The following is a 16,761-nucleotide window of genomic DNA, read 5'->3' as shown; positions in this document are numbered from 1 at the left end:
ACCTGAACAGAGATATCCTACAGGCACAGACTTGGAGGTACCCGGTGGGAGTGTGCTGCTGCCCACAGAGACTAACTAGGTTAATATCCTACTCTGCTGCTGAGTCTGTAGGGCTTTAGCAATCAAGGGAGCCAGGGGGGCAGGACAGATGAACGTCCCAAGAAGCAGCTGGCGAAGTGCAGACTCTCAGGTTGACAGGTTGAGCATTTAGCTATCAAGGGAGAAGAGCAAGTTTCCTCATACAGTACCACAAATGCTCAGGTTTCTCTCTCTCTCCTTTCCCCATGCTGTCACAGGCACATCAAAAAGTCATGGTACCCAGTATTGCACAGAGCCTCCTGAGCTGGGGGTCAGCTCCAACTCTCCTTAGCAGCCAGGTGACTCAGGGTAATCATCTTCATTGTCTTTCCTGATATGTGAACAAGCACAGAATCACTAGCCCAATATCTCACATAAGGGTTTGGACGCTTAAAAACAACAGATGAGCTTTATAAACTGTAAAGCCATAGGCAGTGAATGATAAGTTAAGATAATTGCTTTTATTTAAATAAGGCTAAGTGTGAGGACGTCATGCATCAGTGGAGAAGACATTGCTAGATAGCTTCCTGTCATCTTGGGCACAGTAGTTCTTACATGGTGACTTCTGGATTGGGTTAGACCATGTCTTCTCTCTGTGTTTATCAGTGCCTTAGTTTGGGACAGATACACTCAGTTGCAAAAATGCCAGATTAGGAAGAATAAATGGTTCCTGAAGTGAGTGGAGAGAGGATCAATGGTCTGGGGAAGAAACCAAGCCCATGGCTGAGGACCTATGGGGTTTTGCTTAAGGTACCTCTACTTTTCCACCCTGTAGCTGTTGTTAGACACTCTGGCAGAGGACCTTCTATCTGAGTGAGGCCCCAACAGGATGGAAAGCTGAGGAAGGAAAGACATTGAATGACTCAACTTTTGAGAATTGTTGGCTTAACACCAGCTGCCCCCACCAGGAGGAGGAAGGCCTATGCTTGCTCAGCATATCTGAGACAGGAAATTGGGAAAGGGTCCCAGGGTCTGGCCCCAGGAAAGGGGCCAGGCCAAGCTCCTTACTGGCCACAGCACAGAACTATTCTGATCAGTTCCCCCAGGCCTTGCTTCCCCGGTCCAGTACTCCAGGGAGAATGAAGCAGCAGGAAGGAATGTGGTCAGGAGGTTGTAGAGCAAAGGGGACGGCATGTTTTCAGCACCTTGAGACCTTTCCAGACTCACCCTTTCAGTTGCCACTGCCCCCCTTCCTTCCTCTACAAGCATATAAAAGGTAGCCAGGGATGAGCTGTTGCTCCTCCCCTCCCGGGGGAATCACTCTTCGGGCAAAGACCATTGCCTGGATTATGGCCCTCCCATAACCTGAGCACACCAGAAATGGTCCACAGTGGCCACAAGTCCTATGGGGGCTCTTAGGATCAGGTCACCCTGGGTCAGAATGTCAGTTTCGAGTGATTAAAGATGTCCCTGAAAGTAAAGACTGTCCTAAAATAGCCAGTTTCTCTTAATAGTCTGTTAAGGGATCTAGTCACTGGTGGCTTTATCTGAATCTGCCCTCAATCTCCTTGAGTTCTCAGCTTCTACTCACTGGGGAACATGTTCTCTGAAGCCAGTCATGCTGTGGGAAGCAGGAAGGCTTTGGTTTGTCCTAACTTTACCTCTTAGAACAAGTGAAACAGCTCCAATGTGGGATCCGAGGGACAGTTGTGCCCCTCTCTAAGTGGGTTGCACTTCTCAGGGTGAAGAGATCCCCTCACAGTCTTGGTCTCCTCATACTTACAAAGCTCACAGGAGAATTTATTTATTATATTTCATGTGCATGAGTGTTTGCCTGCATGTATGTATGGGTACCATGTGTGTGCTTGATGTCCACAGAGGTCAGAGAGAAGTGTCACTATTTTCCAGGACAGAGATATGAGCTAGGAACTGAACCTGGATCCTCTGCAAGAGCAGCCAGTGCTCCCAACCACAGAACTGTCTCCCAGGCCCTCAGTCCTTTTGTTCTGAACTCTTCCTACTACTTCTCCCAGGTTTGGGGTTTGCATGGAGCATGGAACACAATACTTTAGCTCTGGAAGATTCTGAGACTGACTTGCTCCATCAGCTCCCACCCGCCCTTTCACCACCTCCCTAATAAGCAGCTTATCCTGCTGAGGTCTGAACATTAATGTGACAATCGCACAGTCCAGAGCGACAGTTTCTGCTCTCAGTATAGGTGAGTTGATTCCTTATTCAAGGTCAAAGCCTGTCTTCCAGCAGATTTGCCTCTGGGACCATTTCTAATCCGTGACGGCATCAGAAAGCTAAAGACACTGAGTCATCAGCTTCTGGAAACAGCTGGCAGCCAACTGCAATTCCTTTAATTTGTTTTGTTTTGTTTGAGATAGGGCACCATGTATCCCAAGCTAGCATCAAACTTGCTATGTAGCCAAAGATGGGCTTGAGCTTTTGGTTTTTCTGCCTCCACCATAAGAATGCTGGGATTGCAAGTGTGCCACCACACCTGGCTTATGCCTGTGCTGGGATTGATCCAGGGATTCATGCATGTGATACAAGTACTCTACCAACTGTACCACATCTTCTACACACAGTCCTTCTACTTTCATCCATAGCTTAGATGAGCCACTGACATCCTGATCTGTCCTCTGATCACACTCAGTTAGAATCCACCCCGTTATACTACCACCCTCGGACAAGAAGCGACATCAATTGTGTGATGTGATCAGCTCAGGAAGAAGAAAGTCTCACCTTATCCCAGGGAACAAATGCACATCATTGCTTCCAAAGGGCTAATCTACGGGTCTTTCCCACAAGCCAAATAGTGAGCTGGCCAAATGCATAACCAAGGGGGCACTGAAGAAAGACCAGGCCCTGCTTCACTCATTGGCATCTGAAATCCCTGCATTATCATTTGTTCTTTTATTTCTGGAAGATTTTACAGGAAAATAAAAGTGTGATGCCAATATAAAGAGACGTGAAAACAAACAAACCCAGCCGAAAACAAGGAAGCCATCTCTCTTGGACAAAATATGAAAGTTCTGGCCACCTGAAGGTCTCTCCCTTGTTTCTGGGGAGCCCCACTGTCATGCCTGTCTCAGATCCTGATGACCCACACACACCCCACACTTCTCAGGGATTTCCCAGTTGTCAAACTGTTTTTGAACATTCAGCAGCCCTAGATACTGGATTTCTCCTAAGTCCTAGAGATGAAGCAGTGGACTTCATCAAAGACTGAGTGTGTTTGGGGAATGGGAGAGCCAGGGTAACAGGGAAAGAGGCTCCTAAGTGTGGACCACAGAGGCTCTGCAATTGTTGGCCACCAGGTGTCACTGCCACCCTGAGAACAGCATACCCATTGTAGAGGTTCAGTTGCCTGGTGCAGCCTGGAGGCTAACAGTCCAACCAGGGTGAGATTAGGCCATTGACAGTCAAATCAAACTTTGTATTCACCTCTCTGCTTTTGGTGATGTAGTCATTACCTCCCTGATTCCTAGAAGGATGCACAGCAGTTAGCTAGCTTATGTTTTCCATGTCTAATCCACTCTAGGTAAGGGACAGAATTACAGAAAAGCAAAGTATACCCACTGTTCATCGTCCTCCCTCCAGCTAGCCTCCTTCAGGTAATCTCTAATCATAGGAAGGAATACTCTAGGGATAGAAGAGGGATGGACAGAGAAAGAGGGATGGACAAGCTTGTCACAAGTCTGTCCTGGTCCTCTTCTACATTACTGATATTACTGAGCTATGAGCAGATCATAGGACTATATGATGCAAGCCAGGAGCTTTCTCTTTCAGTCCACGGTTCCATGGTTATAAAAGAAGCTAACAAGAATGGCTTGACTGAGTAATGACATACATGACAGACACATGCAGAGGCTTGGCAGAAGACATGACACGTAGGCTGGGACCCAGGCAGTGTTTCTTGGTTTTTATCTCTTCTGGTTGCACACGACCAAGACTTCCTTAGGATCTTGATTCATACGCCCAAACAAGATGATAGGGCCATTAAAGGCATTGATTCCAAATGGGGACACATGATCAATTATGTTCTGTAAAGCCTATCACAGGGACAGAAGTGGTGGAGGTGATCTGCCCAGATAGGAGGAACACTGTACCCTTGTCATTTGTAAAGAGCTGTTACTAAATGCAGAGATATTAAACATAGATTTATATTTGTTACTGTGCTTTACATTTTCTAGAGACAACTGACCCAACCAGGGCAAACTGCTCTCAAACACCCTATTAGAACACTGGTGATAAACAGTTATGTGCTGCATAACAATATTTAGCTCAATAATTGGCCACAAACATGATGGTGGGTTCATGGAATTATATTGCCTAGTGATAATCATGGCCTTTTGTGTATGCTTGCACTACATCAATGAAGTCACATGAGATCAAAACTCTCCAGGAGTATCCCAAGTTATAGAGTCTCACAGGAGCATCTTCAATGAATTGTAGAGTCTAGAGGCTTTGCTAAGATCTTGAGATGAAATGGTGAACAAATTCCAACTTTCAAAGAGTTTACATTCTAAAGTAGAAATGACAAAAAGAATCAAACAATCTTAGCTGATAGGAAATGGGGAAAAAACTTAAGAAGGGAAAGGTATCAACTGCTAAGCTGTGGCAATTCTGGATGATTGAAGAAATGTTAGTTACACTGTCGTGAAAGTTTCTGTATCAAACAGTGAGCTGTGCAGAAAAACAAAGGAGGGGAAATATTTTAAGGAGAGGCTAAGAGAGGTACATATGCCTTTGGGACAAGTGTGTCTATGGCATAGAGCACAACATGTAGGATGGCACATGGGTGAAAGGTGGGTGAGAGCCTATATAAATAGCCTGGGGAAATTTAGGCAAAGCAAAGGGATAAGGTATTAGTAGAAATGAAAGAGCTGTGCTTTGGCTATGCTGTATTCAGGCAGGCAAGTAAAGGGGTTAGTGAGCCTTAGAGATGTGACTTAGAATTTCAAGGAGTGGTCAAGGCAGGATAGACAGAGGCTGGCCAAGCTCATCAGGGAATTTGCAAGTTCAGGGTACATCTCAAGATTTATCAGAAGGAGGAGCGTCAGAAAAGAAAGGTGGGAAGGAAATATTAAGATCATGTTGCCCTATTAATTTATTCCACATTGTATAAAGCAGTTGAATTTTTAGACTGTGCCTTGCCCTGAGGGACTCCATTTCATGAGTAGCTTTTGGCTCCATTTTGAAGATGGAGGAAGCCTGTGTCCTTGGATGTATATACACATAGCACCATCTATTTGGCATAGACTGACAAAGGACTTGTTCCTGGAGTAAAAAGGGTACCACCTTATATAAATTTATCAGGTTTATTAAATTACACCAGGGAAACTGGGCCTAAGAACTTATTAGACACACCAGAAAAGAAAGGGTTTAACTCTCTCACTAGGCCCAGAGGTAGATACCCAGAACTGCAGTGGTAATATCCCCACTAACCTGTCACCTAACCAGAGTGTGTGCACTAAGGACTGGCAGACAGAGAACTCCTGACTATCCTTGGGCTTCAACTCAGTCCCCACATTCAACTTCCTTCTGTCCCTAAGACTGAGACCCTGCCATTTGTCCCTCTGTTTATTCCTTCCTCTAGACCTAGCCTGCCCTTTAGCCCCTTCAGTCAGACTCAACTCCACATTCCACTCTCAGCTGAGCTGACAGCTGCTTCTTCAGCTTCTTCCCTGCAACTGGGCTTGGGTTCCTTGTCTCATTGATATAGACATTATTTACATTCCTACCAGCCTCCTTCTGAAAAGTTCTTGATTTTAACCTGTTGTGGTCACTCTTTAATCTACATACACACATAGAGAGATACTGTGGTGTGATGTACAATCTTAGAGTTAGTATTTGTAATTACGGTTGCAATGAAAGAGCTTGTGTTGCCTTAGCTAGGTTACCATGAAAAGATGGGAAAACCTGGTAGATGCTTTCCATTAGAGTGAGTAACAGGACAGCCTCCAAAACAATACAGAGAAACCCTGTCTCGAAAAACAAGAAAAAAAAAAGCATTGCACCTTGAGAATTTATTGTCGCTCAATAAATTGTGGAAATGCACAAACATGTTTGTCTATTTCTGTAGCACTCTCATGACAAGAAGCCACTGAGGTAGAATGACAAACAAGCAAGAATACACTCACAGAGGCCTATCAAGGAGTGTCTTTGAAAGAGTCAGCTGTATCAAATACTATTGTGAAACCAAGACAAGACGAGAAGTGACAACCAGAATTGGTGACATGGAGATGACTCTGCTAAGGGCAATTTCAGTGGGGTGGTGGTGGTGGGATGCTGACTGGAGTGGACTGAGCGTGGTATGATAAAGAAGTGACAGTGAAACAGCAGGGGAGAAATTGAGCAGTAGCTAGATGGGAATACGTATCGAAGAGTATTTTATTATTCTTTGTTTTTGTTGTCATTGTTTTGGTTTTTTGAGACAGGGTTTCTCTGTAGCTTTGGAGCCTGTCCTGGAACTCACTCTGTAGACCAGGCTGACCTGGAACTCACAGAGATCTGCCTGTCATTGCCTTCCAAGTACTAAAGGTGTGTGCCACCACCCAACTGTTCTGTGTTGTTTAATGGTGAATGTGTTATATGTGGATGTGATCATTTGAAAAAGAATAAAGGAAAAGAGAGGGGACACTTTAAAGCCAAAGGTGGGATCCAGATCGCAGGTGGAGAATGGGCGTTAGAAACAGATTCATGTGGGTAAAGTACAGGGAGGGAGGCAGGGAGATGTGTGACAACAAGAATGAGAAGGCAGCTGGTCGGAAGGTGTGACCAATCTGTGTGCCTGGGCTTAGAATGACGAATGTCTTCTCAATCTAAACAAAACAGGATCTGGAAATGTGACCAGTAGAGTTGTGGCTTAAGGGCCATCACAGCATCTTGCCAGGTGTCAGACTGTTGCTGTGTGTCCACTGACTTCTGGGCAGCCCGAGGCCAAAGCACAGACTCAGGAGGAAGTTAACAGAAGGCACAGAAGATGCTGCCTAGGGAATTCAGTCACCACTTCAAGTCAGGACACAAACAGCTTTTGGGCAGAACTGCATCTCATCCACTGTACAATTCTTAAGGTTATAAGGCCTTCTTCACTAGCCAAGGGAAAGAACACAGAGCAAGTCTGGTCACTGCTCACAAGGAGGGGGAGCATTTAGGAAACTTATATTAACTTAATCGTGTGTGCAGGAAAGAATTCAGCCTTGCCTTAAGAGAAAGTAGGCAGGTGGTGGTACACATCTTTAATCCCAGCACTCAGAAGGCAGAAGCAGGAGGGTCTCTGAGTTCGAGGCCAGACTGGTCTACAGAGTGAGTTCCAGAACAGCCACGGTTGTTACACAGAGAAACTCTGCCAAGTGGGGGTTGGGGGTAGGGGGGTTCAGGAAGGGTGTTTGATTTTGCATCTGGCTTCCAGGAAGAAACCTATAAACTCCTGTAATTTTCTGAAGGATCAAAGTGTCTTTGTTATTCATAGTGGGCCCCTTAGACCACTTGTGTTAGTTTGACATCTAGAGAAGGAGGCATGTGCATACAGTTCAATCAAATCAATCCATCGGGGTTAAGTAATGACGTCCCAGCAACAGCTGGACCGTGAAGAGCAGGCAACTGCTCTGGTTGCCAATATCCCTGTGTGTGTGTTATCACATGTGGATGGAAGGAGGGAGACATGCCCAAAAGTGGCGGAGGGTTTGCTTTCAGAACCCTCTCAAAGTCTCACTATGCATCTTCATGTGGCTTGGTGTTGATCTGAACTGTTTTCTATAACACAGTGACTGTGAGTACAACAGATTTCAGTGTGTTCCCTGATTCCTGCAGAGCTCTAGTCAGAGCCCCAGTGGTTTTTGGAATTCCAGAACTTTCAGCTGATATCAGAAGTAAAGGCAGTCTTATAGAGGACTATGCCCTCAGACTTTGTGGTCTGGCTAACTTCAGGTAACCCTGGTATTGGACAAGACCTAGAAATCATCTACTTTAACTCGACTTTGCAAGTGAGGAAACAGTATAGAAAGAGGACAGGTATTATAACAGAGCAGGAAATTGGCTTTCCCCCCAGTCTCCTGGTTTTCAGTATGGTGTGCTAAGATGCTTAAACTGAAAATATTTAGTGTTTATAAAATAGGGGATATTATGACTTAGATATTATTTCAATGTGTCCATTAGGCTTCCTGTGCTGAAATTAAATCTGCAATGTGATTAGAGGTTATCATTAACTACCTACCAAGGCAATCTATGTACTGGAAGGTAATACTAGGACCCATAGAGATCTGCCTGCCTCTGCCTCTCCAGGGCTGTGATTACAAGTGTATGCCACCAGGCCTGGCTCTAAAGAACATTTTAGAAAACAAAAGATATTACATCAGAATGAGCATGAGAGCTAGTCAATTTGGGGGAAAATACTTATCACACATATGTTTCTACATACCTTAAGTAGCATATATACTACTGCCTGAAATATTTGATCTCTTCTCTTGGCAATTCAGGCTCATTATCCTAAATATCAACGTTTCTATCTACAGATTCTGCAATGCTCGGGTATCTAGGGTAATTAGTTTCTACCCTAAACAACCTAGTCTGATTCTCCTTGCCCAGTATAAACTGCCATCCCTCTATTCCTTCTCACTGAAGGAATACTGGAAGGCTGATGGCTTGCTAGCGAGTGCAGTGTAACCTCGAAGGGGACTCGCTCATCTCCAGATAAGGTGCTGATGTTTCTCCAGGCTTCAGACTGTAGGATCCAAATCCAGAATGCACCCATGGCATACATTAGCCTTCACTGGGTGCTTCATATTGTTCTCCTTATTTTAGGAGGTTTTCTTCTTCTTTTAATTCTCATAAAATTCTAGGGATATGGACTGTGGTTCCTTTTTCTTAACTATTGTTATGGACTTTGTCCAAGGCCATAAAGTCAACAGAAGCAGGTTTAGAATTCATAACTTGGGTGATGTTCATTTCAAAGCTGACACTCTACACTATTCTGTTCTATTCTCCTAACTCTTCCAGGTTGAATTTTGAAGGGAAGGTTTCTAAGAAAATCCTAACAAAAAACGTCAAAACCTGAGTTTCATTAAGAGGAAATGATTCCTTACAAAGCTGCACAGATGTTTAGGGGAAGTTCACAAGTCTCATTGATTAGCTGTCCAAGATCTTACCACTCTATTACAAAAAAAGTTCAGAAGTGAGAGTCCTGGGTATATTTTTGAAAGATGAGATATCTCCTTCAGAATTTAGGCCTAAGGTGTTATCCATTCTTTGGCCTGCTGTAGAGCTCCTGGGCCTAAGGTTCTACAAAAGTTTGTGTGAATTTTCCAGCAGGCTTGTATCTGGGATGCTGCCACTGTGATGAGAGTCCTGTACCACATCAAACTAGAGAAGGTCACTTCTCTCTCACAGGAACAAAAGCAGATTTCTAACTTGAATTTTGCAGTGTCAGTCTCCCCTGGAACTAGGGACTAACTTTTCCCTCCTTTTCAGAAAGATGTTACTACACACATGGCAGTGAAGAGTCAGTGAACTATCTGGTTAAGACTTCCCTCGGAGATCTAATTCACAATAAGACACCCTGAGTCACAGGAGAAGTGGGACATAGCTTCCTGGAGTCTTCAAGTTCAGGGTGAAGATCCAGCACTCTACCTCTGCACAATTCTGTAACTGATACTGCAGGTCGCTGAAGAGGAGACCTCTAAAGGGGGCACTTAAAGATAACCCAGAGAGGAAGGAATGTAAGAAAAGGAAGAGGGAAGGCACCTTGGATCCCAGCTAAGCCTGTAGGTATCTGATCCTGATTCTTCATAGAGCTACAGTGTCTACAGAAATGGTTCATGACTGTGCTGGGTCTCTTTGCAGTTTCTTACCTGTGGCTGCTGGGTGGTTAAGGGTCTCTGAGGAGACAGGGCAGGAGTTCTGGACAGTAGCTGGTTCATCTTGCTGATGACTAGATCAGTGATGAGTTGTCTGTCCTCCACTTGGTGCTCCCCAATCAGTGGCATGCTACAGTCCATGACCTAGAAGAAGATGTGGCCCAGGTAAGGAAAAGGTCTGGAAATATAAAGGCCCACTATGCTTTTGGGGAATGGATACATTTAAACCAGCAAAGTGAAATGGCTGGCTGGAATTGTGTTCCTTAGCAGAGACAGGAACCGTTTGCTCCTGCTGCAAACATTTGCCATGACCCCTTTCCTTTCCATTTACCCAGAGCAGAGCTCTGAGATGCAGAGTGCTGGGTACTGGGAGTAGGAAGAGGGAAAAAAAGCAGGCGAGGGTATGGCCTGGAACTGGAAGTTTACAGGAGCAGAAAGACATGGAAGAGAATGTCTTAGAGCAAGCAGTTGTCATTCTTTGACTTTTTAGTCTGTTCCCAAACACGCTCTGTCTATTAACAGGCCTGATTTCTGCCCTTGCTCCTGACCAGGATGGCTTCTCTGCTCGCCACTGATCTTGATTCTTCTGCATCTAGGGCAATGCTTCCTTCCTTTAGGAAGTACCTGCTTTAGGAGGACCATAGATTGTGGTCCAACTTTCATTTGCAGAGGATAAACAGGCTTACCCAGAGAGGGTGATATGGTTATCTAGAAGGTTCCATGCTAAGCAGGCTATAGAGTATATTTTGTATCTGAAACCCACGTTAGCCTCCTGACATTAGTATTCTAGAAACACCAACTTGTCTACTCCCAAGAAGACTGAACCCAGTGAGGAGGCAGTGCTGGGTTTCCCACTACCATGGCTTTCCCTTTGACAGGGAAAGTTAAAAGGAGAGTTAAAAGCTGGGTTAGGAGACCAGACAGAGTACAATATCTCTAAGGTTAAGAGATGTTAGAAAGAACCATCTGCATTCAGGTGCCAACTTGACACTGATTCACCCTGCAGCCATAAGCACATATTCATGGTAGAGAGACTCCATTTCCTCACATAACTGATTATGTTTGACTGAACAGTTCTTAAATGTGGCTTTCTCAGAGTAAAAGTGATACAACCACTAAAATGTTCTTATAACAAGTAGGTCGGGAACCAGGGACCTAGATGTCCCATCTATTACTCATTGTGTGGCTTGGCCAACAGCTCTCCACTTGGAGAGGAAGCTTGCTATGCAAACCTACCACCTTGTACCTCCATAATTAGAAGACGATAAATGTAATGTGGGATTCTCACCCAGTCTGGGTGTTCCTTGGACCAGACTTACCTCAAAAATGTAGTCTTTCCCATCTTTGCCATGTACAGCTTTGACTGCACAGATGTCCAGGCCACCAAACATCTCAGAGCAGGCATCTACCCAGAGCTTGTACCTGGAGGGGACAGGGAGATGTCCTGAGGCTAAGACATTAAGCTGACACCAAGCCTACATTCCCTTAAGGTCTCACGGTCCTCACCTTTCCCATCCTCACCTCTTCTTTCCTTTCCTTTATATCATTGAGCACGGTGCCTATTTATGGTGCCTCCCCTTTCTGAGCCCCTGAACCCACCCAAATGCCCAAGCCCTCACCTCATCTAGAAGGTCTTCCAGCCCACAATACTATTTCTTTATTGGAGTTTCTGTGGGACATTGTCCTTATCTCTGTAACACCATTTGACTTGGCTCTGCCTGATCTTGTTCCCTGGCTGCCAGAGCCTCTGTATTTTATTAGTCTACACAGAGCCTCCCTCACTTCAGGTGTTGCTTATGTCTAACACCTCTTTATTCATAGCAGCCTTCCTCTACATGAGACAGGACATCGCTCACTCACCGGTCTGACATGGCAATCTGCTCCAGCATTGCAGAGCCAGTGTTTGTCTTCCAGTTCCCTGAGATAGATGTTCTCCTGAAACAAAGCCCCACCAGAAAAGGACAGTCTGTGAGCCACACCAGCAAAGAAAGCGCAGAACTCCAGAACTGCAGATCACTAGTTCATTGCTACATTGCTTACCAGAATTCTCTTGAGCAACTAAAGGGTCTATCTGTTGGGCCTAGAGTCACCTGTCACCTGTGATGCCCCGTTCTCCCAACTAAGGTCAATCTCAGAATAATCCATCCAACAGATAAGAAATATACCTCCTCTGAGACTCATAAAACATCCAAAGTCAAGCAGATTAAGGCTACAAAGCAAGCTTTAACAAATAAAAAATGAAATAAATCCTTATGTTTTATCAGACTACAGTGGAATAAAACTAGAAAGCAACATCAAAAGAAATCACAGAAACTACACAATTACATGGCAAATGAACACTTTTGAATGAATACTGGGCCATTGAAACAGTCACAGAGAAAACTAAAAACTTCCTAGAATCAAATGAAAATGAGAGCATCACTGATTAAAGCTCTGAGATACAGCTAAGGCATCTCTAAAAGAAAAGTCCTAGTGTTAAAAAAAATCAGAAAGGTTCCAAATAAATAACCCAGTAGCATACTTTTAGATCCCAGGAAAGCAAGAAGGCAAACCAAAATGTAGTAACTGGTAATAAATAGAGACGAGGCAGAAATTAAGAAAATAGAGACTAAGAGTAACACATAGAACCATGAACTTAAAAGCTGTTTTTTTGAAATGAACTAAGTAGAAGAAATAGAAGAAAACAAAAAAAAGTAGAGATAAAAAAGCCCGAGAGTGTCTGTCTCTCTCTTTTTCTCTCTCCTCTCTGCCTTCCCTTCACCCAATAAAACTTCCTTCCCATGTTAAAAAAAAGTCTTTGCTACAAGAAACTCTACTAACAGCCAGGGATCATTAGAGAATATTCTGAAAACTTGTATTCCAAAAAGCTAAAAACCTAGAAAAATGAAGAAATTTCTAAAAACTATTACCAACTAAAATTAAATCAAATTATATAAATATCTTAAACCCACAACAAGCAATATTAATGAAGCAGTAATTAAATCTAACCAGAAAGAAAAGCAAGGACTAGATGGAGTCATTGCTGAGTTCTATAAAGATTTCACGAAAGACATGACATTAAAACTTATAAAATTAAAAAAATGGAAAGGAAAGGAAAGCCACTAAATTTACTCCATTATACAAAGTCAAATAGACAAACCAGGCAAGAATATAACACAAAAAAAAGAAAACTTTAGACCAATTCTAAAGTTAGATATAGATTCAGGAATTCTCAAAAAAAAATACAGACCAAATTCAAGAATACATGAAGAAGGCTGGCAAGATGACCTAGATGATATAAGTGCCTGCCACAAAGACGAGTGCCCTGAGTTTAATTCTTAGGTCTCATATGGAGAGAACCAACTCCCACAAGTTGCTCTCTGACCTCCATGCCGGCACTGTGGCATGCACATGCACACACACACACACACACACACAGGTGTGCTCATGAATATACATGCTCATACAGACAAATAAAAGTGATGCAAATTTTTAAAGATACATCAAGGTCATTGGCTCCTTTCTCTCTCTCTCTCTCTCTCTCTCTCTCTCACACACACACACACACACAATAGCACCATATTAAATAGATTTAATGGCAGAAGTCACATGAGATGACATTTAATAAAGTTCAACATGATAAAATTCTGAAGAAACAAAAAACAAAAGAAAGACACCTCAGCATAATAGTGGCTACCAGCCTGTTGGCATTATTATTCTACACAGGGAAAGCTAAGAGCATTTCCTCTAAAATCTGGAATAAGACAGGACTGCCTACTTTCCCTACTCTTATTTTAAAAATTCATATTCTTAACTAGAACAGTAAAATAAAAAATAAAATAAAATGGACCATAAACAAGAATTCAGTCTACTTGGACCTGAAGATCACATGGCCCCATACTTAAAAGACCATATGGGCTCCACCAGAAAACTCTTAGACCTGATAAATACTGTCAGTAAAATTATAGAATACAAAATTAACATATAGAAATCAGCACATTTTCTATATACTAAGAAAAATGTCTTATTTATAATAGCTTAAATAAAAAACATTCCTAGTAATAAACTTAACAAGAGATGTCTAACATGTTAAGACACTGAAGAAAAGTGTTCAAGAAGACACTAGATAGACTACTGAAAAACCTCTTGCAGCTATGAATTGACAACACTGTGAAATTGGTTAATTATCAAAAGAGGTATAGAGCCAATACAATCCCATCAAAACTCCAGTAGCATTCTTCACAGTAGAAAATAGAAATCCTACTATTCATAGGGAAACACAAAAGACCTTGAATAAACCAAAGAAATCCTAAACAGAACTAAAATTAGAAATATTAAATGTTCCAGCTATCCTACCTCCAGAATATATCCTAAGTATTTCAAGTCCTACCACAGAGATATTTGTACATTCATATTACTGCTTTACTACTTTCAACAGTCAGGAAATAATGGAACAGCCTAGAAGTCCATCAACAGGTGAATGAATAAAGAAAACATGGTACACACACAGAATTTTATTCAGCTACAAAGTAAACTGAATACATGACATTTGCAGAAAAATGGATGGAACTAGAAATTATCAAAGTAACCCAGATTCACACAAATACCACATTCTAATAGACAGAGCTTATATTCTAATTTTTATATATCTAGGTTATAAAACTAGAAAGAGGACCATAAGAACTAGAAAATGGGCCTTGGGCTGGGGTGAGAAAGAGAAAGAAGAGGTAACAGAAAACATGTGCCATGAAAGCAGAGAAGGGATACTGGGAGGAGGGACGGGGGAGTGCAACAAAAACAAAGTGTGCATGAAAATGGCACAATGAAATCCATTACTTTGAATGATAACTAGGAAAATTAATGGTCAGGCATGGACAGAGACAGACAGACAGACAGACAGACAGACAGACACACACACACACACACACACACACACACACACACACACACAGATCACACCCCAAACTAAAATCCCCAAATCCCCAAATCAGAAAGACACTCCCACCATCATGCTTCATCTCTCTTCAAAGGTGTTCCCTGAAGTCTGTGGGTGCCTCCTGCTTACAAGGTGAGAAACAGTGATTTTATCATTCTCCCCACAAGAAATTCACCCTAGAAAAGAACGATCTTTTTGGGAAGGACTAAAGTTTAAAGCAGGTATGGAAAGAAAGGCAGGAAAGGAATATCTCCCTACCTCCAGAGGTACCAACAATGAAAAGAGGAGGGAGAAGGACAGTGGGAACAGGTGAGTATGGCTGAGACACAGGAAGGCATCCAACTTCATGTACTGAAGTCTTGAGTGGCAGAAAGCAAATTCATGTATTAATAATGCTCTTTATTTGTAAAGAAATCTTTACATCTAAGCTAACTTTTAAAAAGCCACAGATTAACATCCTCAAAATTGGAGCTACACACTGTCTGCATGAGTATGACAGAAGGCCAGGCAGATCTTGAAGTCTTTTGTCTTCCTGACATCTACATTCTTCCTGGTGGATGTGGCTCAGTGAAACAGCCATCCACTCTTGGGAAGGAGGTAGCAGCATTTCCAAGGCTGGGTGTTAACATTAGGGGCTCAGCTGATTCTGTGCTCTTGCAGTCTGGTGAAGCGTACAGATCTCTCTCAAGTACAAAACGTGTAATGTATGAAAAAAAGCACATAGGGTCACATGGCACATTTTTTAAATATTAAAATAAGCATTTCTATGAACATGATGTAGTGACAGGTTTAACGACTGCCATGGTTTTTGGAAGAGGAAAGAGAAGAGTTGGTTTTAGCAACGTTTGTTATAACTTATATGACTGTGATTCAAGAATACCTGTGACCACTTCTAGTGAAAAGGCCCACACACTGCCACTACTGTAGTCTACAACCTTTGTTCCTGTCTGAAGAGAAAGTAAAATCCACTTGGAGACTAGTGAAATAGTTATACTTTTATTTCTCAGATCTCTCCTCTGACTTCCAAAGAATTTAGGCTAAGAAGCCTGACTCAGTGGCATCTTCTCCCTGGTCCTACCTTATGGAGCTGATGAGATTAAACTGTAGTTACTGAAGAAAAGTGGATAGTATCCATTGAACACTCCACACATACTCACATGTAAGCCTTGTAGTTGTTGCCAATCTTCTGAACCCGGATGTCATACTTGGCGTCAATGAAGGGTTCTGCTGTAGCATAGGTTTGGGTGAGGGCCACCACACTAGCAATGTCCTGGAAGTCGTAGTGATTTTCCACTTTGACCTAATGTTGATGTAAGACAGACAGGAAGGGGGACATGTGCATACACACACTGAAAGCTTAGAGCTTCCAAGCCAATCACACAGTTTCTGACACTGGCAAACATGAGTATTCCATCTCCCCAGAAGTTCATTTGTCTCTAGTCCCTTCACAGAGCCAAGGATACACTTGTTGCAAAAGATCTAAAGGGCCAGCTGGGTTGGTTGCACTCATCACTGTATGATTGGTCAAAATCAATGGCTTCCAAGAGACCTATTCAGGTCCTTGGGAGAAATCTACTGACAAAGGAAAAATAGTCTACAAATGGGTTTGCTGAAAAAGCCCCATTTGACTAAAGCCAGACCACTACCAGCCATCCCGCCTTACCTTGCCCATGCCTGAGTGAGCATGACCAATCTTCACCACCACAGGGAATGTAGGCAGTGTGAGCTGAGAACAGAAAAGGTAGAAGTGGACTGGTCAGTAGGTCTTTTCTCTTTGGAATCCTGAAATGTTTTCCTTGGAAAGAACCTTGGAAGCACCCTTTAGAGAATCAATGTAGGGGCTGGAGAGAGCTCAGCATTTACGATGGCTTACTGCTCTTGCAGAGGACCTGGGTTCAATGCTCAGCACCCACACCAGGTGTCTTAGAGCCATCTGTAATTCTAGCTCCAGGGCTTCTGACA

The 16,761-nt window shown here is 43.0% G+C and overlaps 1 protein-coding gene across 1 annotated transcript in view; it reads right to left on the bottom strand.

Annotated features, from left to right (window-relative positions):
• The window catches only part of Syn2 (synapsin II), a 148,810-nt gene that overhangs the window by 10,786 nt on the left and 121,263 nt on the right, over positions 1 to 16,761 (bottom strand). The window contains exons 6-10 of the mRNA XM_040738367.1: positions 16,463 to 16,525; positions 15,957 to 16,099; positions 11,745 to 11,819; positions 11,204 to 11,306; positions 9,879 to 10,028 (exon numbers count right to left, since the gene is read on the bottom strand). Coding sequence (XP_040594301.1) covers positions 9,879 to 10,028; positions 11,204 to 11,306; positions 11,745 to 11,819; positions 15,957 to 16,099; positions 16,463 to 16,525 — 534 coding nt within the window. The remainder of the gene's footprint in view (positions 1 to 9,878; positions 10,029 to 11,203; positions 11,307 to 11,744; positions 11,820 to 15,956; positions 16,100 to 16,462; positions 16,526 to 16,761) is intronic.

The sequence above is a fragment of the Mesocricetus auratus genome, unplaced genomic scaffold, assembly GCF_017639785.1.
Source record: "Mesocricetus auratus isolate SY011 unplaced genomic scaffold, BCM_Maur_2.0 Super-Scaffold_100676, whole genome shotgun sequence".
Lineage (NCBI taxonomy): Eukaryota > Metazoa > Chordata > Mammalia > Rodentia > Cricetidae > Mesocricetus > Mesocricetus auratus.
The sequence above is the reverse complement of the archived record's forward strand: the minus strand, read 5'-3'. Positions and strand labels throughout refer to the sequence as shown.